Source organism: Bicyclus anynana, chromosome 22 (genome assembly GCF_947172395.1).
Source record: "Bicyclus anynana chromosome 22, ilBicAnyn1.1, whole genome shotgun sequence".
In the NCBI taxonomy this organism is placed as follows: domain Eukaryota; kingdom Metazoa; phylum Arthropoda; class Insecta; order Lepidoptera; family Nymphalidae; genus Bicyclus; species Bicyclus anynana.
This window is the reverse complement of record NC_069104.1, coordinates 1,311,850-1,335,154: the sequence shown is the minus strand read 5'-3', so window position 1 is coordinate 1,335,154 and position 23,305 is coordinate 1,311,850. Positions and strand designations below refer to the sequence as shown.

General features: G+C 36.6%; 1 protein-coding gene across 1 annotated transcript; it reads right to left on the bottom strand.

The window, feature by feature from the left end:
- Positions 1-5,775: 5,775 nt before the first annotated feature.
- On the bottom strand, positions 5,776-23,268 carry LOC112043379 (alpha-soluble NSF attachment protein). The gene is made up of 6 exons (XM_024078769.2): positions 23,050-23,268; positions 20,835-21,031; positions 17,166-17,245; positions 16,116-16,301; positions 14,648-14,821; positions 5,776-9,449 (listed from the first exon to the last, which is right to left on the bottom strand). Exons 1-6 carry the CDS (start codon positions 23,139-23,141, stop codon positions 9,300-9,302), a joined length of 879 nt encoding a protein of 292 aa, XP_023934537.1. The 5' UTR covers positions 23,142-23,268; the 3' UTR covers positions 5,776-9,299.
- Between the last annotated feature and the right edge of the window lie 37 nt (positions 23,269-23,305).

Here is a 23,305-nt window from a genome sequence, read left to right as displayed (position 1 = left end):
AGCTCTGTTAGTATTAGTTTGTAATTTCTTCTCGATTTTTAATTTGATTTTTTAGCTGAATAAAGAATTTTATTATTATTATTATTGTTATTAAAAAAATGGAATATGTAACATTTATCACAAATATATTTGTTAATTAAACACGAACATTATTTAATTTTGAATCCTTCTTATCACTATGTCGTCCAAATAGGTGATACAGAGCATTATTTTCCATCACTTCCTCCAATAAAGGCTTCGTTTCTGACTCCCTCGTGTTTACAACGGCTTGAACTTCAGAGTTACTGTTTCGTGCGAATGAATCGAGGTCGATGTTTGAAGGGAGATAGCTGAAGAGAGTCTTCATCATACTGGCAACTTCTTCTCCCATTTCCACTTTCCCTTGGACTTTTATTGTGTATTGGTGAGATATAGCTGGCAACACTGGAATATATATAATAGCTACAGAACCTTAATAGTTCGAATAGCCGGTGAACTTTGGGATCTCAAGATACTGGAATGGCGACGCGGCACCGCAAATCTTTTTTTGGCACGGGATTCGGCCGTGGCTACTTACCACCCTACCGGCATAGACGTACCGCCAAGCTATTTAGTCATCCGCTACGATGTTGTGTAGAAACTGAAATAGGTGTGGATTTTCATCCTCATCTTAGCAAGTTAGCCCGCTTCCATCCTAGATTGCATCATCACCTACCATCAGGTGAGATTGTAGTCTCTCTTGAAGGGGTAATTTGTAAAGAATAAATAAAAAGCGCAGTGTTGGTCACCCCCCACTAGGTGGCCAAGGAAATCAAGGTGGTTGCAGGGAGTCGCTAGATGCTGGCGGCTCGAAACCGTGATGTTTAGAAGTCCTTAGAGGAAGCTTACAGTTATGGATGTCCATCGGCTGATAATGAAGATAATGATAGCCCGAGCTCCTCTGCCGCGTTGGTTCAATTGTTAGACTATGTGGCTTCAGATCACGAGTTCTAGGTTCGAATCTTGGATCGAGCTATGAAATACTAAGCTTCTATTACAATAGGCCTAATACGCTGATAATTATGAGGTAGGTTCAGTGGCATCCAGAAAGTTTTTAATCAGAGTAAGCACTATACTAAGCGCCGTGACTGCCCAGTGGATATGACTTCTGCCTCCGATTCCGGAGGGTGTGGGTTCGAATCCGGTTAGGAGCATGCACCTTCAACTTTTCAGTTATGTCCATTTATAAATTAAATATCACGTGTCTCAAACGACAAACGGTGAAGGAAAACATCGTGAGGAAACCTGCATAGGTACCAGAGAATTTTCTTAATTCTCTACGTGTGTGAATTCTGCCAATCCGCATTGAGCCAGCGTATTGGACTAACTCCTCATAATCTGAAAGGAGACTCGAGCTCAGCAGTGAGCCGCATAAGGGGTTGATAACGAAAGCACTATACAAATTAAAAAACTTATTAATGAGTCGCAGTATATTTTTGCTTATATAAAGTGCTCTCCTCTGGAGATAGATAGGTAGTGGAGTACTAGATAGGTATTCTATACTTACATAAGATAAAAAATAGCTGCACTTTGATAATTATTAATTTATCCATACTACCTACTTATCCCTTCTCCGAGGAATAATTTAAAAAAGTGATTAGGTACGTACTACGTAATTATAATCAGCGAAATGCGCATTATAAGCGATTTAAATTTTAATAACCTCGTAATTCCGACCATTCCAGCGATTAGAATGATGTAAACTTTGCAAAAACCAATTTTTAATATACAGGTCTGTGGACATAAAGGAAATCGAAAACATCTCTAACTCTTTCGCTGCAATGAGACGAAAGATTTATTATTTGTTTTTTTTACAAGTTAGCCCTTGACTACAATCTCACCTGATGGTAAGTATATCTCTATAGTTATGATGCAATCCAAACGGAATCGGGATAACTTGTTAGGAGTAGGATGAAAATCTACACCCCTTACGGTTTCTACACGCCATCGAGTAACGAGCCACGGCCGAAGCCTGCCGCCAGCCAGACAATTCCAAAGCCAGGATCAATTGAAAAAACCTCAATCGGTTCAGCCGGGGATTGAACCAAGGACCTCCGTCTTGTAAATCTACCGCGTATACCACGCCACGGAGGCCCATTGTCCATCTGGCTACTTGCAAACGCTAGCTGGACATATGTGTGCTTAGAGATTTTTGACTAGGTCTTGACTATCTTTTGCCCCATAAACTAAAAAGACAAAAATCTCACTTTTTCTGGTGCTTCCCGGATAAAAACAAAAAGAACTACAGAGTTTTCACTTCAGAAATTACAAAAGTAAAAAAAGGAATCGCTTTTTTCCTTCGTTAAGTGCTGGCCCAAAAGTTGGAAACACTCTACATAGGCTAAGTCACTATCAGATTTACTTAAAGCAAGCATTTTTGTTTCTTTTGTGAGAAATCCTTACCCTTCATTTGGGCCTACTAACTAATTTAAAAGGCCCCTCCAAGGCACACTACGCCACTGTTCCTTACTACTTACATGCACCGGCCCTGTACGGTGGCTGGATGCAAAAAATGGAGCGACATGATCCAATATTAATCTTTGACCTATGCATTAGTGGAATTCGGTGTATAATGAAACAGCATAACTAATATTAACATTTTATTCAATGATCGTACATTCCGCACATCAGGTTATATAAGTAATCACTGTTTTTATGTTTATAATCAGAAACTAATCTATCTAATCAGCAATTCGGTAAATTATTTTTAATTTAATTACATTTTAGAGCGGTTTATACATACGGAGATGTTGAGGCAATTAAACTAGGCAACCTATCTGCAATGTGTCACTGTGAATATTATATATGTATCATTTATTTCTTAACCCAAATAAATAATACGTATGGATAAGTATTTATTTTTAATGCCACTACAAACTATTTTACTTTAGTATGCGATCGGTGGTGTAATGTAGTATAATCTGAGGCCCATGGCGAATTAATTAGATCGGGCCTGGTATCCAGGGCCGTAAAATAAATGAAAAAAATACTAGATGGGACCACAAAGTACAAACGACTAAAGAATGATCGGACTTATATTTCATTGACTATTTTTATTGGATTTCTTTTCTCTCGCCTTTTGCCAGCCTTGCCACCCTACTGTTCGCCACTTTACGCGTTTTGGTATCAGAATGATATTAAGTATATAATCAGCTGTGCCTACAGACTTGTCTCTGAAGTTTTAAAATGTTCTCTACCATTTTCTCGTAAGAAAAGTTGTAGAAAACATTTTTAAATCCCGACCCAAAAATGATGGAGAGTTATAAGTTTGACATTTGGCATCCTAGCTCCCGGACCGATTTTGATTGCTTCATGGGAGTGTTCTTGTTATGTTTGATGAAAATCGGTACAAAATAATTACCTATTTACAACTCCCACAGTATGGGCATCAAAAGGGCTTGACCAAACTATAATAAATTTTTAAAAAATTTAAACAAGTTCTTAAAATTCAACCTCTAAAGTTAGAAGTTAACATTGATTTCCACGCGAAGTCGCGGGCGCTCGCTAGTAATTATTATATATTTTTTTTAATATTATATAACTGTTTATGGTATTTATGGGTCATCTTATGATTGTACAACCACTCGTCACCTCTATGTTTAAATCGCGCCATATTGACGTGTGTAGATATAGACCCCGGCAAGCCGAACCGAACCAAAATGACAGTAGTCTTGTACAATAGGGTAGTTGATTCATATTAAATTTAATATAAACAATATTAATTTCGTGTACCTAGTACATGGAATAAGGGTCCGAAATATATTGATTTCAATTAATAAAAGTGAAGGATTTCTTATAAAACTTAATTTAAATATCACGTATTTTTCAAATATTCCAAACGTCAAAAACGGCCGACAGGCCTTTTGGCTCGTATCGTCAAAAACATATTTTTGAGAAATGAAAAAAAATTAAAAAAAAGTTTCAATCTAATAGAACGTTAATGAACAATTTAAGACCATTTAAAAAAAAAGTGTCAGCTAGCCTATTATAAACAAATGTGTTAGTCGCGTGGTCCGTGGTTGCCTCGTACATTAAAGGTCGCAAATAAATAGAAAATACCGTAATTGATTGTCTATGGTTACTAGTCTCACCTCCGTACGTCGCTAACACCCGAAAATGTGTTACTGCACATAGTTCAACTTACAGGTCGCTTACTATACAAATACAGTATACCAAACTTCTAAAGTCCGGCCGCTCAGAGATTGCGTTTCTGACACCTGTCAATGTCAATGGGATATTTAAATATCTTTTATTAACCTTAACAACTTTAAACATAATTATGCCAACTTACAATAAGCGCATAAACTTAGAGCTAAAATTATTAATAATTATAAAAAGGTGACATTGACAGGTGTCAGAACCGCAATCTCTGAGCGGCCGGACTTTAATCCGATCTGACATTACAACACGCTGTACTTCTACACAGCGTAAGTATATGCTGGGATATGTTTCATACTGAACCATTCGCCTCGTGTTCAGAACAGACTCGAAGTTTGGTGCATACCTATACTATAGTCTATAATACCTTAGCAACTTCGTTCGTAACACTTTCGATGTTCAGCGCGGGCCGGGGGGCGTGTAGTGATGAATGAAAAACCCATGACTGATGCACGTTCTCCGCACGCACGATTTCACACCCGCGCAGTACTGTACTAATACTGTTTTGTTGGGTAAGTTATCCTGAACCTTATATTATGAAGGTAGCAGTAAGCAAATAGCGTGACTGTGATGTAATATTTAATGAAGTCAATAACAGCAATGATTAATACCCTCAATGGACAGCTATCAATGTAAAAAACATTTAATTACCATGCTGTAACTTTTTAACACAATATTTTGCTATTTTTATAAGAGTAAATCGCATAGAATAGTTTATCTTTTGTTGTATTCTATTCAGTATTATTGAAATGAATATTGCCCAAACAATTGCTCAGTTTTAACGAAATTGCTCCACATGGATCCATACGTCAGTTAGCATTGTTAAATTTTTACTCGTTACAGTGTTATTTGAAACAATATTATCTCAACAATGGGGATGATGACTAGGTTTGAATATATTGATTTTTATGATACATTAAATAAGGTCAATGTTAACAAATTTATACATAAAAATCAAATATTGTCTGGATATTTGCAAAATAAATAAGATTATAAAATTTCAAAATCTATTAAATTTTTTTTATCGTAATAGATGAAAATTCATGCAGTTTTAGCTTCCTTACATTAAATGTGACATTTTTTAATATATGAACTATAAACATAAACGCACAAATAACAAAGATATTAGTAATTTTGTTTGAACGCCCATACAAAACTAACGATCAGCGAGCCAACGACGTCACTAAATCGTGCCATTTTGTAGGGGGCGTTTTTCAGGGATCCGCGACAGCGCCGCAAATCTGACCCTTTAAATACCTATAGCTCCGAAAGTAGTGATCGCAGATACCCTGTTACTTTTACAAAATTGCTTTGCTATTAGTATATTCTTAATTTATATACAATTTAAAAAACTGTCATCATTCCTATTGCAGAATTGTAATGAAATAATTCCAGATTACCACATCAGTTAGCATAGTCCAACATTTAGTCTATTATATTCAGTACTTTTTGAAGTAATATTGTCTCAAAAATTGCAACTGATATTGCTCTACATTGAATTGTTGCCTAGTATTAATTGCTCCATACTTTTCGTCTTTTCATAGAAATGTCACTGATCTACAAATCTCCAAAAGAGTAACGAAAATAAAAAACCAAAAATAAACAAAAAAAATATATTTACTCAATAACGAAACGCGTTCATTAAATCATTAATAAAAATTAACATACATATTTACAACAACAAATTAATAATTATACAATTTTTAATCCTAGCAACAACATTCTGTAGGATTCGCTTCAGGTTTTGGTAGATTTACAACTCTTTTAAAGAATACCAATTTAATGTTACCATTACAAAAAAATAAATAAAATGAAAGTATTTATAAATAATACAATTATTTGTCATGAAATTCTACCACTTTAATAGGATTTATCATCACTAATGAAAAACTTAACAAAAGCAACTAAGTACTTATCACTTTTGCTATGGTTATAGAGATTATTATCAATTTTAAACATTACTATTTTGGTAGCATTTTTCATTTTTTATGGAAATATCTACCATATTATGACAAAATCAAGGTGATTTTTAATACATTCCATATTGTTACAAATTGAGATACATTTTGACTATTCAATGATTCCAAAGATCTTTTAAAAGCTTTATTTTAAAGCATTATTTCGTGAATGAATTTAAAGTTCAATAATCTATTCTGACATATGTCAAATTGTTTACAAATCAATTTTTTTCTGAATCAAAACCAATTTGTTATTATTTTGAAGGTCAGTACTTGATCTTGAAGTCTATATTTTTAGTACTTATCACCAGTAAGACTCAGATTCGACTAACAAAATTCAAAATGAAAATATAATTACTTCATTTTTATCAAGTACCATAATAAATTTTCTTAGCCTTTTGAGCATATTTATAAAATAAATGAGTCCTACATTTTATTCAAAGATTTGAAATAAAGTCTTATTAAGCCTAAAAATGCATTGTTATTAAGTGTTGCCATAATATAAGACTTTTTTATATTATAATTCTAGTGTACTTATACATATGGAATATTTTTGCAGTGCATTGCTTATTAATCATGATCCTTAGAAAACCCTCGACTTAACTACTACATTGTAATAACTAATTCTTGAATACTAAATTTTTAAATTACACTACCGGGCAAAAAAATTAGGCACACTTATTTAAAAAAAAATGTTAAAAAATCTGCTACATCAGGCGAGTTAGCAGTCAATACTTGCTTACACTTACAATGTAGTCGCATCATTTTTTATAACTTTGTATTCACAAAATTATAGCAATTTATAGAAAATTTACTAAAATTAATAATTTTGTGGATAACAATAATTATTAAATGAATGCAAAATTGACTACATATATATACATATTTAAAAGTGTTAGTACAATATTTTTGACTAGCAAAAACTTCGTTCGTTGCGTTCCGTTTTTAATTTTATACTAATACTGTTTACTGCAAATATAAATTTTAAACAAACTGTCATTAAAACAATTAAACAATGATAATGTTTATATTTATTTATTTAAATTAATATATTTGTACATAGTATAAAAAAGATTTTGACAAGATTTAACAGGCAATAACCATCCACAGAAAAAAATTACATTATATTATTGTACCCTAGTAAATTGATAGCTTTTTTTGCCCGGTAGTGTAATCCTATGCCTAACCTATTCAATCAAATGTAATGTAATAGGCAATAAATATGCTACAAGAGTTGAAATTGAAATAATATCGGTCGCACCCGCCGCTGCGTCGCATAAAGTCATATTATATTATCAACAATATTACGTTTTTTTTTTATCATTGATACAAAAATGAGATATAAGTTATATAACATTAATCCAAAAAGCCACTATTGTAAACATTATTAAATGTTATTTAAGTAATGTATTCAGAGGCACAATTATCCGCCTACTTTAATATACTCGCGTCATATTAAAGTGGGCGGATAATTGTGCCCCTGAGTATAGTAATAATAATAGTGCCAATTCAGTGGTACAGAAATTTCTAAACTTTATTAACAACTCTGAATATAGGTCTTTCCCTTTCTACAGAGAACATTGTGAAAAGGATAGATGTATTTCGTGTATGTTTTTTATGTAGTTTACGTTATGTTAGATATATTGACAAGTTTCACTCTGTATTTTCACCTTTTTTTGCCAAATTTTTACACTTTGATATTTCTTTTAGTCAGACCATAGAAGATCTAGCAAAAAGTTTACATTTTTGAAAAGGATATTTAGGTTTTTCAGCTGGCAATTTAGTTTACCTTAGATTTGTGTACAATTGAACAGGCACTATTGTGTTTCTTAAGACTTATACAATTTGTTTTTATTCCTAATTGTTGATATTTACTTCATATTGCTTTAATCTAGCTCAAATAACTACACGCAATTCTTTGCGTGTTAAAAAAAATAGTTTTCACGCCCAGAGATTTGTCAAAAACCACCATAAACAAAATGACTTAACTACCTAATTACAGATAGATATACAGTATGGATGGTAGGGTATAGGAGAACCAACACTGTATGAAATGTCCATTGGACTTTAATTAGACCTTCATATTGATGGCGCCACCATTATTAAACTTTCTAAAGGACATTTCACACACAGTACAACAAGAGATAATTTAAAAAAAACGTGTGCTAGACGCTTAACAGAAGTGATAACTTAACCTGCTGTCGTATGCGAGAGAAATAAAATCCAGACAGAATGGCGCCGTAACGCGTTACGTTACGAATCGGTTTACCCACCCATAAGAAGTTATCACTTCAAAAAACAAGTTTGCTTTAGATCACTCAACTGAATTACAACTTCTTTAGCTTACCCTACCAACGTTCGTTCGCCTCGCCCGATTACACTTTTCGTTACGCACTAAGCTTACTCCCCAAGTCAAGCGTGCGTGAAGAAGTTACACTTAAAAAATACCGCCATTGTATCTTAATTTTATAACCGGTATAATAATAATATGCTCCCGACCGACTTTTATTTTTTTTTCGGTTACGGCGGCTAATCTCATGGTGAGATTAGCCATGTACGCAGGAGATATTATAGTGCACAAGTGTATGCGCAAGCACAGGTGCACTCTCTCTTCCCTCACTCTCGAAATCCGATGGGACGGCAGACCGACACGACCGGTGAGAGATCAGGCAGGATAACCGGTATACTATATATTTATATACCGGTAGTATTAAGTTGCTGATTTTTTTCAGTACTATCGTAACTTGTTAAGTTATTTTGACACTGAAATACTCAATTTGTCCAAAGAAAGGTTCTCCTACCCTCCATTATCAGTGGCGTGCAGGTTTTTAACTAGGGTATGCACTATAAGTATTGGAAATTCCTTGTCCGACAATGTATTCTGCAGTCCATCATAGGTTTGTATTGAGCTCTTAGGGTAGACAGTGAATTTTAGCATCTATGAAGTGCACGCCACTGTCCATTATATTCTTTACTCAGAGGCACAATTATCCGCCCACTTTAATATACTCGCGTCATATTAAAGTGGGCGGATAATTGTGCCTCTGAGTATATCTAAAATAGCAGTTAAAGTTAAAAGAATCCAAAATGTTTATGAAAGTTTTTTTTTTTCTATCCGCAGACAACAAAGCGACTTACAGGGGCGGGCGGGTTGTGGGGGCCAGTTCAGCGCAGGTCCGGGTTGTCGTTGATCTGTTTCTTGATACGCACCAGCATGGTGGTGTACCACTGGTCGAGGCGGGATATGCTGTCGTATGTTTTCACCGCTTCGGTGTACGCGTCCACGTTCTGGTCTTCCAAATGTTCGATCAGCTCCTGAAATTAATGTATTTTTTTTTATTTAAATGAAAAGTAACTTAAATATACTCAGAGGCAGAATTATCCGCCCACTTTAATATGACACGAGTATTTTAAAGTGGGCGGATAATTGTGCCTCTGAGTATATTTATCTCATTAGGCCTAAAATATACGTAACGACTAGCAATAGCGACCGATACCAACATTTGGTCGACTACTCGATTACGGGTGGTATTTACATTCATTTATCTTTTTGTGGAGGGAGGGAGGAGCATTTGTACGAAGTTGTTGCATAAGTGATGGTATAAATAAGAGGAATTTTTCGACTTCCGGTTGTCAAAGTGCAAACACGTAATAGCAGACGCTCCCGACAAAAAATAATTAAAAATACAGTAAAACACTGAAAAACATAGTGCGCGAGTGTAAAATCAGTGCAAAAGTGATAGTGACACATTCTAAATAATAAACTTTGTAGTAAAGCGACGTATTAAACGAACAAATCGCGTCCCAAACTTTACAATTTATTTGAGGTTATTGAGCCGACGTCATATTTTGACATTAATGCTAGTCAACAATAAAGTGACAGCTATCATAATTTTCAACTGACATTGCTGACATTTGTCAAAGTGTTGCCATATAGAATAACCAAAGACCAACTACGTTCCGATTCACATGAATATGGATAAGCATATTATATCACTTTTCGATGACATGAAGTTGGAAATGCAAAGGCAAACGAATTTAATTATGGAGAGAATGGATGAAAAATTGAACCCAATAGTCAAAGAACTAAGGGATTTGAAATCCGAAAATATGAAGTTACGCGAAAAAATTGATAATTTAGAGCGCGAAAACCGCAAAAATAATATCATAGCTTTTGGAATCAAAGAAGAGGAGCTTTCTAAACACAATCTGATGGAGATGGTTACTGGAATAATCCATACAAAAACCAATATAAATATTAGTGAAAACGACATCAACAATATGTACCGCTTGGGAAAAAAAGGTGCAGAAAATGAAAAACCAAGACCTGTTCTCATCTCCCTTTCACATGCTTGGAAAAAAGAACAAATAATGAGGAACAAGAAAAAACTGTCTGGAATTTACTTGTCAGAAGACTATCCTAAAAACGTGATGATAAAAAGAAAGGAACTCCAACAACAGCTATTAGAGGAAAGGCAGAAGGGAAAATATGCTGTATTAAAGTATGATAAACTCATCATACAAGATAATCTACAAACAAAAGAGAAACGTAAACGAGAGCGCTCGGTTTCAATTTCACCACAAAATTCTGCACAACACAACAGTCAACAACCTAATAAAACTACAAAAACAAACAGATCAAATGCTTTTGACATGATGCGTGGAAGAAGCAATTCCTTCACTACTCTTGCCTCCAGTAAACAAGCATAGGAACTCGGCAGCCGGACAAACAATAACCAAACAGACATTAGCACAACAAATAGAAAAACATTCCCCAATCCGGCTGGTCTCCGTGGGGAATTAGACCAAAACCCTCCAGCAACAGCTAAACAAAAATCAAAATCAACAATCAAAACAAAAACAGTCATAAAAATTGGAACATATAATGTGAGATCTTTAGCATCAACAGAAAAATTTATTGAACTTGAAAATGCACTGAAGAATGTGAAAATTGATGTAATCGGATTGGCAGAAGTGAGAAAACTAGGATGCAATATCGAGGAACACATTGAACACATTCTCTGCTATAAGGGAGATACACCTGGACTGCACGGAGTTGGGTTTCTTATTGACAGGAAGCACAAGGCCAACATCGTCGAGTTTGCAGGAATATCAGAACGGGTAGCCTTACTACGCATGCAATTTGGAGAATTCCAGTTATCACTCATTCAAGTATATGCACCAACTGAAGAAGCAGATGAAGATGTACTAAACAAATTCTATGAAGACCTGGAAAAAGCTCACGATACACCTGACAAAAACATATTGATACTAGGGGACTTCAACGCCAAGATTGGAAAACCTAAGAAGAAAGAAAATCTCATACTGGGTAACTATGGCTATGGGAAACGTAACCAAAGGGGTGAGAGATTAATCCAATATGCCTATGAACATAAGCTCTGTATAATGAACACATGCTTCAAGAAAAAGCCCAGCCGCAGATTTACTTGGATTTCCCCTGACGGAAAAACCAAAAACGAAATAGACTTCATTATGAGTAACCAGCCCAAGTCTATAACAAACATAGAAGTTCTGAGCAAAATAGACTTTCCATCGGACCATCGACTAGTCAGAGCCTCTCTGAAACTGGAAAAGCCATCATTGTCAAGAAGGGCATTCAAAACATTACCAGAATTGCCTGAAACTGATAATGAAAAATCCAAGTACCTAAATAACTTGAGAAAAAATATTATTAACCACCCAACAGACATATGCAACAATATAGATGTTCAAACTTGCTATGATGCCCTGGAAACAATAATTAAACAAAGCCTGAAAGTGGATAAAGACCCTAAAACAACAAAAATACTAAGTGAATCAACACAAAATCTAATAATTGAACGCTCCAATTTAATGAAACAAAAAAATAAAACCAAAGAAGATAAAACAAAACTTAAAAATCTATTCAAAACAACAAACAAAGCCATCAGAAAAGATTATAAAGACCACAGAAAACAGATATTAGAAAAAAGCCTGAAACAATTTCGAAGTACGAAGAGGGGTCTCAAGGATTTAAACACACACAAAAATTGGATAACAAAACTAGAAACGGGTCAACAAGAAATGAGAACAAGGAAAGAAATAATTGACAGTGCCACGGAATTCTATAGAAACCTTTATGGATATCATGATGACATAGCAGAGGAAAGGGTAGGTCCAATCATCAAGACCTCCGAAAACTCAGAAGGTATAGTACAAGCCATTGATGAACAAGAAGTGCTTAAATATATATGTAAACTAAAACCTGACAAATGCCCAGGACCTGATCATATAACAAATGAGGCCATAAAGATTGGAGCACCAATACTAACTAACATCTTAACAAGATTATTTAACAAAGTGATAGAACAAGGCTCCATACCTATACAGTGGGGTAGCTCAAACATTGTTCTACTATACAAAAAAGGGAACCCCCTTGACATCGGTAACTATAGACCAATTAGTTTGATACCGACCATTTACAAGCTATTTTCATCAATTATACTTAGTCGAATAACACCAACAATTGATATGAACCAACCGATTGAACAGGCAGGATTCCGTGCAGGTTTTTCCACAGTTGACCACATTCATGTTATAGAACAACTTATAGAAAAATACAAAGAATTTAATAGACCACTTTATATAGCTTTTGTGGATTATTCTAAAGCATTCGACAGTATAATACACACATCTATATGGCATACACTGGAGAACAACAAAGTGGATAACAGATATATTCAAATTATTAAAGACCTGTATTCCAAAAGTGTAAGCAGAATAAAGCTAGAAAGGAAAGGTGAAATGATCCCCATTAGACGAGGCCTAAGACAAGGTGACCCGCTTTCACCAAAACTATTTATAGCAGTGCTTGAAGGTGTCTTTCAAAACATAGAATGGGGAAGTAAGGGTATACAGATAAAAAACCGTCGCCTAACGCATCTGAGGTTTGCAGATGACATAGCCCTTTTTAGCGAAACTGCACCATCCCTAGAAAAAATGCTACAAGTCTTAGATGTGGAAAGCAAAAAAGTAGGTCTAAATATGAACCCAGACAAAACTAAAATCATGTCCAACAGCCAATTAAAGCCTATAAAAGTAAATAATAAAATGATAGAATATGTAGATAAGTATATTTATCTGGGGAAGCAAGTGTCATTTGACACAATCAACAACGAGATGGAAATAAACAGGAGAATAAACATAACCTGGAGCAGATACTGGGCACAAAAGGAGATTTTTAAAGGAAACTATATTTCAAAACACAAAAAAATAGTAATGGACACCTGTATTTTACCATGCCTAACATATGCCAGCCAAACATGGCTGTTTGATAACAAAACCAAAGGCAAAGTAAGGTCATGTCAGAGGGCAATGGAACGCAGTATGCTGAAATTGAAAAAAATCCATAAAGTCAGACATAAAATGATCAGAGAAAGAACCAGAGTCACAGACGCCTTAAAACATGCCTTGAAACAGAAATGGCAATGGGCAGGACATATATCGCGGTTGAAAGACGCCAGGTGGACACTTAGGGTCACTGAATGGCAGGGTCCACTAGGCAAAAGGAGAGTTGGCAGACCTCAGAAGCGCTGGACAGACGACATTGCTCAAGTGGCTGGTGGGGATTGGTTGAGGTCAGGAAGGGACAGACGAAAGTGGAAATTGCTGGAGGAGGCCTATACCCAATACAATGGGATTCATGCAAACGTAAAATAAAAAAGAAAATAAAAAAAAAAAAAAAAAAAAAAAAAAAAAAAAAAAAAAAAAAAAAAAATTGTATTACTAATTTGTATGAAAAATAAAGACTTTATTATTATTATTATTATTATTATTATAAATAAGAGGGTATTAGATGACTTGAGCTCAGTTGTTTGTTAGGCAGCGTGTGGACACCGTCACGCTTCTAATCGCATTAGTGATTTTGTGCAATAATGTTTTGTTGTAATTATTGATCACAAAAAGTTTAGTGTCGGCATGGATAACATGTCGGGCAGGGGAGGTGATTGTTATATGCAATCTTAAGGGATCGCTTAAACCTACACCCAAAATCACAAGTCCGGACTGCACTTGCTTGTGGAAGGTGTCCTTACTGCCACTGGTATTGTGCAAATAACGGTGTAAACATCGTTCTATTTCATAGTGATGGGATGAAAGAGAGTGATATTTTTGATCCGCAGCCATAGTGCCACCACTATAGGTGCTTGGGTAAGGTCCATATACCTTTTCCAATAAGGAAGGATACCAGGCTCTGTAGTGATCCATCAAAATAGCAACTGTTGAATTTCTTGCCGGTTTCTTCTCAGCAGAACCTGCCTTCCGAACCGGTTTTAGAATTTTTACAAATAGTCAACTGACGTATCAAAAGTGCTTGTAAATTGAGCCTACTTGAAATAAATGATTTTTGATATGATTTGATTTGTGATCCATCAAAATAGGAAGGTATGAATGATGGCAGGCCTACGATATGTGATATACGAGTAAGTGTGATCATCTAATATATTCCTTGCGGATAGGTCGGTGGTTGAGCTCACCTTGATGAGCTTGCACTCCCTGGTGTCGGTGAAGGCGGGGTAGAGGCCGCAGTACTTCTCGAGTGCGTGCTGCGCGTTCAGGATGTCCACGCACAGGTGGCACAGCGCGGCGCGGAACATGTACTCCTTGGCGCTGTATTTCAGCAGACTGTTGTCCAATGACGACTTCGCGATCTGCAACATTTACAAGTGACTATAGTAACCACTGGAAAGGATCTAATGGTGCCTCGGACCAATTATAGAAGGACCTGTATCGCACTCATAGTCACGAACAAAATTGTCTGTCATTTTCTGAAGTAAACGAGCTTAGATTTGGTATATATCTTATACTAAACTAGAAGTTTTTGCCCGTTTTTTACACAATTCAATTACACAAAAAGGTATTTTTACGGAGCTCTTTAACTGACGAACACGATTACATCTATTTAACATCGATTCTATAGAGACAGTTTTTATAATCGCATTAGATCGTTGATAATATTCTTTGACAGAAAAGTAACGTCAAGCGAGGCAGGTCCTATACAATAATTGGTCTGAGAATGGTGCTGCCAGGCACTGCCAGACTGGCGTGGGGAGCAGCGAAGAAAGTAATGAAGGAAATTGTGCGGCCACATTACTTGTCCTACAAAGTTCCGAGCGGAATTCCCGGACTTGTGGCCGATGGGTGTAGGGTTAAGAACGTCCTTGACAGTTAACACTCCGCTCCTTTTGTTCTCCCTGCCAAAACAAATCGTGCTGCGAATATTCAAGGGAATATTTCCGTGGCCAGTCGCGCAAGTATTTACAGAGAGAGTGGATAAACAGGGCAACATCGCGGCAGCACGAGGAGTATAGTATGGCGGCCGAATAGCACACTTAGTAGTATTCTTCTACTTGTTAGTGCATGGCGTCTCTAAGAACTAACGTATAAAACAGCCTCGACAGTCATCATCATATCAGCCAATGACGTCCAATTCAGGACATAGGCCTTTTGTAGGCACTTCTAAACATCACGATACTGAGCCGCCTGCATCCAGCAAATCCCTGTGCATCGCTTGATGTCAGTCCACCTAGTGGGGCGTCGACCAACACTGCGCTTTCTAGTGCGAGGTTGCCATTCCAGCATTTTGGGACGCCAACATCCATCGGCCCTTCGAACTACGTGCCTCATCCACTGCCACTTCAGCTTCGCAACTCGCTGAGCTATGTCAGTGAGTTTGGTTCTTCTGCGGACTTTCATCAGTTTTCCCCCCAAACCTTCCTGTAGCCTTTGTCAACCTGACAATATTATAGGTAATATTGCGAGGTTTATTGAGATTCGTCAGGTCTGCTTCATTTAATTTATCATTTCCTAATCCCATCTTACCAGTGCGATCCTGGGACACTCAGCTTTACAAGTGATAGCTGGTGTCTTCCTCACCACAACCTGGACATTTTTATTATCTATTGAGCAATGTCCTGTCCAGAGTCATACCCCCAGCGCACATACCTGCTCGTAGATCTGGATGGCCTTGTCGTAGTGCTCGAGCTGCGCGGCGTACTGCGCTAGCTTCAGCATGCACTTGTTGGCGGAGGAGGTGGACTCCTCGCCGCGGAAGTAGTCCGCCGCCTGCTCGTAGTGCTGCATGGCGCGCGCCAGGTCCACGCACTCCGTCTCGTACAGCTCCGCTATGTTCTGTGGACAATGTACCATCATTTTGAGGTAGAGGAAACACTCGAGCGGGATCCAGTACTTGTGACCTTGGGTTTTGGTTATCCTCAACACTCACCTCCCTGCTCAAAATGTTCCCTATGCCCACATTAAACCATTTATGATCAGTAATTGGCGATTGTGACTATGATGGAAAGAAAGGATTTTAAGATAGTAGGTATCGGCTACTGTTGATCATGAGATTCCTCTCAGAATGAGGGTCATGGCCACACTGGCCCAATATGGTTTGGCAGACTTCACACGCTAAGATAATTTAGAAAATTCTCAGGATTCTTCACGATGTTTTTCCTTCACCATTTGACAGACACATGATATTTAATTTCTTAAAATGCACATAACTGAAAAGTGCATGCCCCTGACTGGATTTGAACCTGCGCCCTCGAAGGCAGAAATAGAGGTTCATGGGCTATAACGGGTTGTGGCTAGTTACCATAATTAAATTTTTTAGCTAATTTAAAATCGCTTCCCGACCTACGATTTGATTGAAATACTTGCGTGACTTGACTTGACGCAATAATATGGTATCGTGGATCACATCTGATGATGGAATCGGAAGTTGGTCAAAGGAACTCTTAAAACAAACAAGGCATACCTATCGAGTTTGGGCTCATTAATCTTGGTGAACATTCTGGTATTATATATTAGAACACCCATCATTTTTCGCCAATGGATGTCTACTGTTGGACATGGGCCTCTTTTAAAGACTTTCAGTCGCCATTGTTTGGCTATTGAACCACCTGCATTCATGGTTCCCTGTTGGTGCTTGATATAATTACCACTGAAGCATTCATAAAGAAACTCCCTTTTAATTATAAGTTAATTTTATACCTGATGTTGTTTAGCTGCTACAGTAAATCTTCCCATGTCAGTGTAGATTTCAATTGCTTTCAGAAGACACGAGACAGCCTCTGAAAAGAAAGACGATATTTTATTTCTGTAACACATACTTAGCCGTTATGACATACGTAGCAGTCATCCATACATACATATTCATTCTTGTGATGAATATATGCATTCGACGGGATGGAGGAAAGAGAAAAAATAATAAAAATATATTCGGCTGTTTATTTTGTAGTATAGTTATCTTGAACTTTCGACAATAGGGTAGTTGACAAGTTTAATATTAACAATGTTAATTTCGTGTAGTACTTAGAATAAGGGTCTGAAATATATCAATATCAATTGATATAAGTTATGGATTTCTTATAGAACTTCATTTAAATATCACGTATTTTTTTCAAATATTCCAAACGTCAAAAACGCTGTCGACTATTTTATGACGTCACTAACACACTTGATGTACTAAACGTCAAACTATTTGTTAACTAATATCTTTGTCAAACACTCCGTTTGTAAGGGATTTGTTACAATGAATTTGTGACGTCATAGAACAGTATAAATATAGACCGTCATGGCAGACATGCATTTTAGCTCGTATTGACAAAAACATTTAACAAAACTGTGGCTCAAAAAAATATGAAAAAAAATTTCAATCTAGTAGAACGATAATGAACTACTTAAGAGCATTTAAAAAAAAGTGTCAACTAGCCTATTTAAATAAAATAATCAGTGCACCTTTTACCTTCGTTGTGCGTCGTGGTTTCAAAAACAATCAAAATGGCGGCGGGTCGATTATGCCATCTTCCATACAAAAATGTTCATTTAGCATAGTAGGTTTTCTTCAGTGTCACGTTTAAGTTTTAATATCTACCCAGTTCTTTAGCAACTATTTAGGTACTTATATTTTGTATTTGTTTTTTCAATATTACATTTAGTTAAAAAAATCACTAATTTATAAGAAATCCTATTTAAACTTGCCTTAAATATGCAAAACTAATTTTCGAGTTGAGGGTCGAAAATATAAAAAAAACTAGCGGACGCCCGCGACTTCGTCCGTGTGGAATTCAGTTTTTCACAAATCCCGCGGGAACTATGGATTTTCCGGGATCAAAAGTAGCCTGTGTTAATCCAGAGTAAAATCTATTTCCATTCCAAATTTCAGCCAAATCGCTTCAGTAGCCGCAGCGTAAAAGAGTAACAACTTACACCTTTATAATGTTAGTGTGATATTAGTGTGAAGTGTGATAGTGTGAAGAAGTGTGATAGTGTGATATGATAGTCGACGTTAGTAAACATATTCTGCCGATGTACTGGTCTACCGAACTTGGCTTTCGCACTGCGGCGTGTCTTTATTCTACGAGCGATAATTGATTTACAGATTTATTCCTTCATTCCCTTGAGCCAAAGTGCCTCCCTTTATACCAAAGTATTGAAAATATAGGTCAGTTGTAACTTATGGATCAGCCATATTTTAAAGCTAAAAATTGTATTTTGATAGTAGTAGCTACCAGCAACGAAGTCTAAACAACCCGATTCTTACTAGCTTACCTTTTATATACATACTCGTACATATTCATAATTATAATTTATCATATACACTGGAAATAGGTATATAATATTACTTAGTTTCTACAATCTGTACAATAAACGCCTGCACGCATGACTAAAAGATACATGACCGGGTTACCTATTACAAAATTTCAGCCTTCGCTACTGGTAGCTACTATCATAAAACTCGGAAGTAACGCAGTTTAGATCTAAAAGCCTGGTTGCTGGTAAAATAACAGGCACATTAGACTTAAGTCCTATTTTTCACGTTGATTGGCACAGACAGTCCTATTAGCACATAATGCTTTCATGCCCTAAAAAAGCGTTTTCTATCCATAACATAGGCTTTAACTTTAATTTTTTTAAATAAATAATTATTAAAAATAAGCAGAATCTTTATTTTAGAAATTAGTCGGGCATACTCCCACCTTATATTATGTGAGTTTTAGCCGTGTTTCATAATCAATTAATAGAATCTTTATTTCTTAAAAAAAACAAAAAAAAAAACAATTTTGAGAGAGGCGAATATCTTAGCATTCCATGGATTTACCGTGCGGGTGCCGACTTATATGACTATAACACAGCCATACTCGATGTACTGTTTACCAACAAAAAGGACACAAGGACAGGGACACAGAAACTCTGTCTATAGCTTGGCGAGTTAGTTCGTAACACGATCGGTATTCGACGCGAGCCGGGGGGCGTGTAGCGATGAATGAAAACCCACGACTGATGCACGTCAGTTCCCCGCACGCACGATTTCACACCCGCGCAGTCTTTCCCCCCCGTTGCCCGCATATCATGGGAGTGCTATCAACGAACTTGCCAGACCATAGTATAGGGCGTCACGACAATTTGCGCGAGCAGAGCAGTGTGTAAACCTATGTATATTAGTCCGGGTACTACCCGACACTGTGGACTTAATAGACACATGTTCAACCTTAAGCTACGGGACACAGATCTGCCCCTAGTAGCACGTCGATTCTCTTTCTACGAGTGTTACGAACGAACTTGCCAAGCAATACACCAAAGACCCTATGTCCATTGACGGCCAATGTCGCAAAACATCCAGTCACTCAAGTGTTTCTACAAGCATATTGTTAAGTATATTGTTTGAAACATTACTAACCAAGTGGTCAACTAAAAGTGTATTGTTTGTTGTTTAAGTACATAGGTAGGCAATCTTAAAAATTGCCAAAGTGATTTACTATGGCGAAAAAATCGCGATAAGAGACTGCACTTGAATGGACGTTATCAGTGTCATACTGAGGTGGGAACTAATTGCCCTTGGTATGATTAAGTGGAATTACACGATACATGATGTCACTATGCTAATATGACAAATAAGACTATAGCTTGGCAAATTCCTTCGTAACACTCCCGATGGTGCGCGCGGGCCGGGAGGGGGGGGGGGGGTTTAGCGATGCCCCGCGCACGACTTCATACCCGCGCAGTCCTTTCCCCCGGCGCCCGCATATCATGGGAGTGTCATCAACGAATTTGCCGAGCTATAGACTCCGCGCCACAAAAGAAGTCCCGCGGCTAAAACCTGAATTAAAATTGACAGCGCCTTACACAAATGACAATAAAATCGCTATTACTAAATCACAATGAGCGCCATTAAGACATTAGCGCCTCATCTACGGGACTTACGTGGCGCGGAGTATACCTGTAAATTATTCAGATTGTTTACTTATTTAAAACCATATGTTACACATCACTGAAAAGTTGGTAGTGCATGCCCCAGACCGCATTCGAACCTACGCTCTCTGATTCAAACACAGGTCATATCCAGTAGTCTATCACGTTTCATCATAATATAAAAATGCGAAAGGTCATTCATCACGAAATCTTGAGTCCCGCTTAATGTACAAACATGAAATTTGGCAGCAAGTTAGTTTATAGATAATAGCTAAGAACGGATTTTGCGATAGGGCCGGATTAAAGAGGTCTAAAGGCTCTCGCAAGTTTGTAGGAAAACCCTTCATTTTGAATGCTACAAACTTGAAATTTAACAGAAAGGTAGTTTACAGTTTGCAGACGTTTCTTTACAAACCAATTTTGTGTCACAGGTAAATCATCAGTCAGGTAAATAAATAACACACTTACCGTTAGGGTCACACTTCTTGTAGCAGTTGGACGCATCAACGAAGTTAGTGGCAGCATCGTGACGCACACCAGCTTTCAGGTGGAGCTGGGCAGCGAGGCAGAAGGCCTGGCCTGCTTGAGGCCACTTCTTGGACATCTTGAACAGGTTGGCTGCTCGCAGGTAGCAGTCCACCGCTTCCTCCACTTTTGATGAACCTCTGTTATGGAGGTAACATTAGTTATGGATTCTGTAGTGTTTGTGTATACTAAATAGATACCTACAATACTACATACACATTCTCATGTACATTGGTTGTGGGGGCACCGGGCAATGAGTCAGTCTGTCACTGGCGTTCAACCTGAGTGGTTGTGCGCAGTCTGTTTGCCTTAGCAGTGTGGAGATGAGCCAGTGATTAGCTTCTCTTATAGTATAGACTATAAAGACGATAGAACGACGATAAGCTGTAAATAATAGTCTCTGTGACTTAATAGTCCTAGGATGTGCAACATTATATATCTCATGATGAGAAAAGACATTGTGGTAAAACATCAATATCTTCTGTTGAGATGGGATGAAATGGATGGGAGAGCTATATTTTTTTATTCTGCCACAATTGGTTGACATATTTTGTCTGCATGAGATATGTCATTGATTAATACTGGGCCTACAGGTGTGTAACACCAACAAACTTTGACTAACAATGACTCTAAATGTAAACTTTGACAGCCTCCATGATGCTGCATAGAAACCAAAAGGGGTTTTCATCCTCCTCCTAACAAGTTATCCTGCTTCCATCTTAAATTGCATCATCACTGACCATTAGGTGAGATTGTACTCAAGGGCTAGCTATGTAAAGAAATAATGTTTGAAGCAAATAAATAGATGAATTATATATTTATCATTAATTTCAACTCCAGGCTCATTATTTCATCAACCCACCCGGGACTTAAGCCATGGACATAATGATTTAATGAGTCGTAAGATTAACCATAGGGCCAACGAGATGGTTAATTTTATCATCACATATAATTAGATGCAATCTGATATCTCCATAATAAGGTATTAGTGTCTCTAAACGCGCAGGTCGTAGAAAAATCCACACACATGTGACAATTTCAGGTAGGTTATATGGTCGAGCGGGGTGATGCTCTCCCACCGCACCTCTGGATAACCAGGGATACCGAAAATCTTGAATTGCACAATGTTCAGAAACATCATAAAGATTGCAAGTATATCATATAGCACATTCTTTAAATGTGTTGCAAATACAGAAACCGAGAATATGGAATGGTATTTTATATGGTATTATAAAGGATATGTTCTTGGGTAACAAAATAAAAAACAAATATAAAAAGAAAAAACAATTAATTGAAGTTATTGATTAACTATTATCTTCAGTCTTAGACAATGGTTTGAAGAATTATGAAATTTTTTTCTTGCTTGACATTTCTTAAAAGCTTCTATTCAGAGTGATTTTAAGCAGTCACATTCTTAAACCAACCATTCACAATTTCAGCAATAGGTTTTTGCAAGTTAAAGATTTAATTTGCAGATTTTACACCAGTTTTGGAATGCGAATAACAAAATATTTAACCACAAATATAGGAATTGGGACACAATTTTTTAATCTGCAAATAGTGAAAATGTGAATAAGGAACTTCTACTACACAACAAAATCACTAACTGTGATTTTGTTGTGTAGTAGAAGTTCCTTATTGTTCCATTGCATTTTCTGATGTGCAGTGAGTCTGTTAAATTATCCATTTTCTTACAGTTTTATAATGTGATTATATGAATAATTTTGTTATGATTTGAGTGTTGCAATTTAGAATAATGTAGAAATAAGGGCAGATGTGATTTGATTAGGAAAGAAAGATTAGGAGGTTGTTTTGATTGTGTTACTTATTTAGCCCAACAAATGTAATGTGCAATTTAAACACTACACTTCATACCAAATAAATGCTTGCCTGAGATAAAAATATTTCGTATTTTATGTATTTACATTAAATACAACACGGGTTACCTTGTTTCTTATCTATAATATTAGGAAAATAACGAGATTTTTTGCTTACAACATTGTTAATAAAAAGAACTCTTTTGGGACAATGGACGGAGGTTATAATTAATAATTAACGTAGAATTATGTTGATAAATGTTGTTAGTAATATAGGAAAAACAATAGTAAGTATTTAGAGGATAATATCAATATAATAATGAACCAATCTTTGTTCTTACCCGAACAGTGAACCGAGGAACGATTTCGAAGAATTAAGCTTTTTCTCCGCCTCCGCCATCAACTGCATCGCTTTTTGTTCATTGTCTGCCATTTTCGTGGCTTATTTAACACTATTAACTACGAATTTTAACTATAACTGTGAAGAAATTTACAATTTATTGACAAAATGTCGTCACTCTTAGCGAGTGAAAATTCCCGTCGCTGTCATCGATTTGTTTCGGGCTGCCACATGTAAAAAATATTTTGTTAACTCTA

Coding starts and splice junctions, on each gene's coding strand:
- LOC112043379 (XM_024078769.2), bottom strand. CDS start 23,141: ATGGCAGACAATGAACAAAAAGCGATGCAGTTGATGGCGGAGGCGGAG. Junction 17,246..20,834: donor CAAGAAGTGTGACCCTAACG/GTAAGTGTGTTA, acceptor CTTTCTTTTCAG/AGGCTGTCTCGTGTCTTCTG. Junction 16,302..17,165: donor TAGCAGCTAAACAACATCAG/GTATAAAATTAA, acceptor CATTGTCCACAG/AACATAGCGGAGCTGTACGA.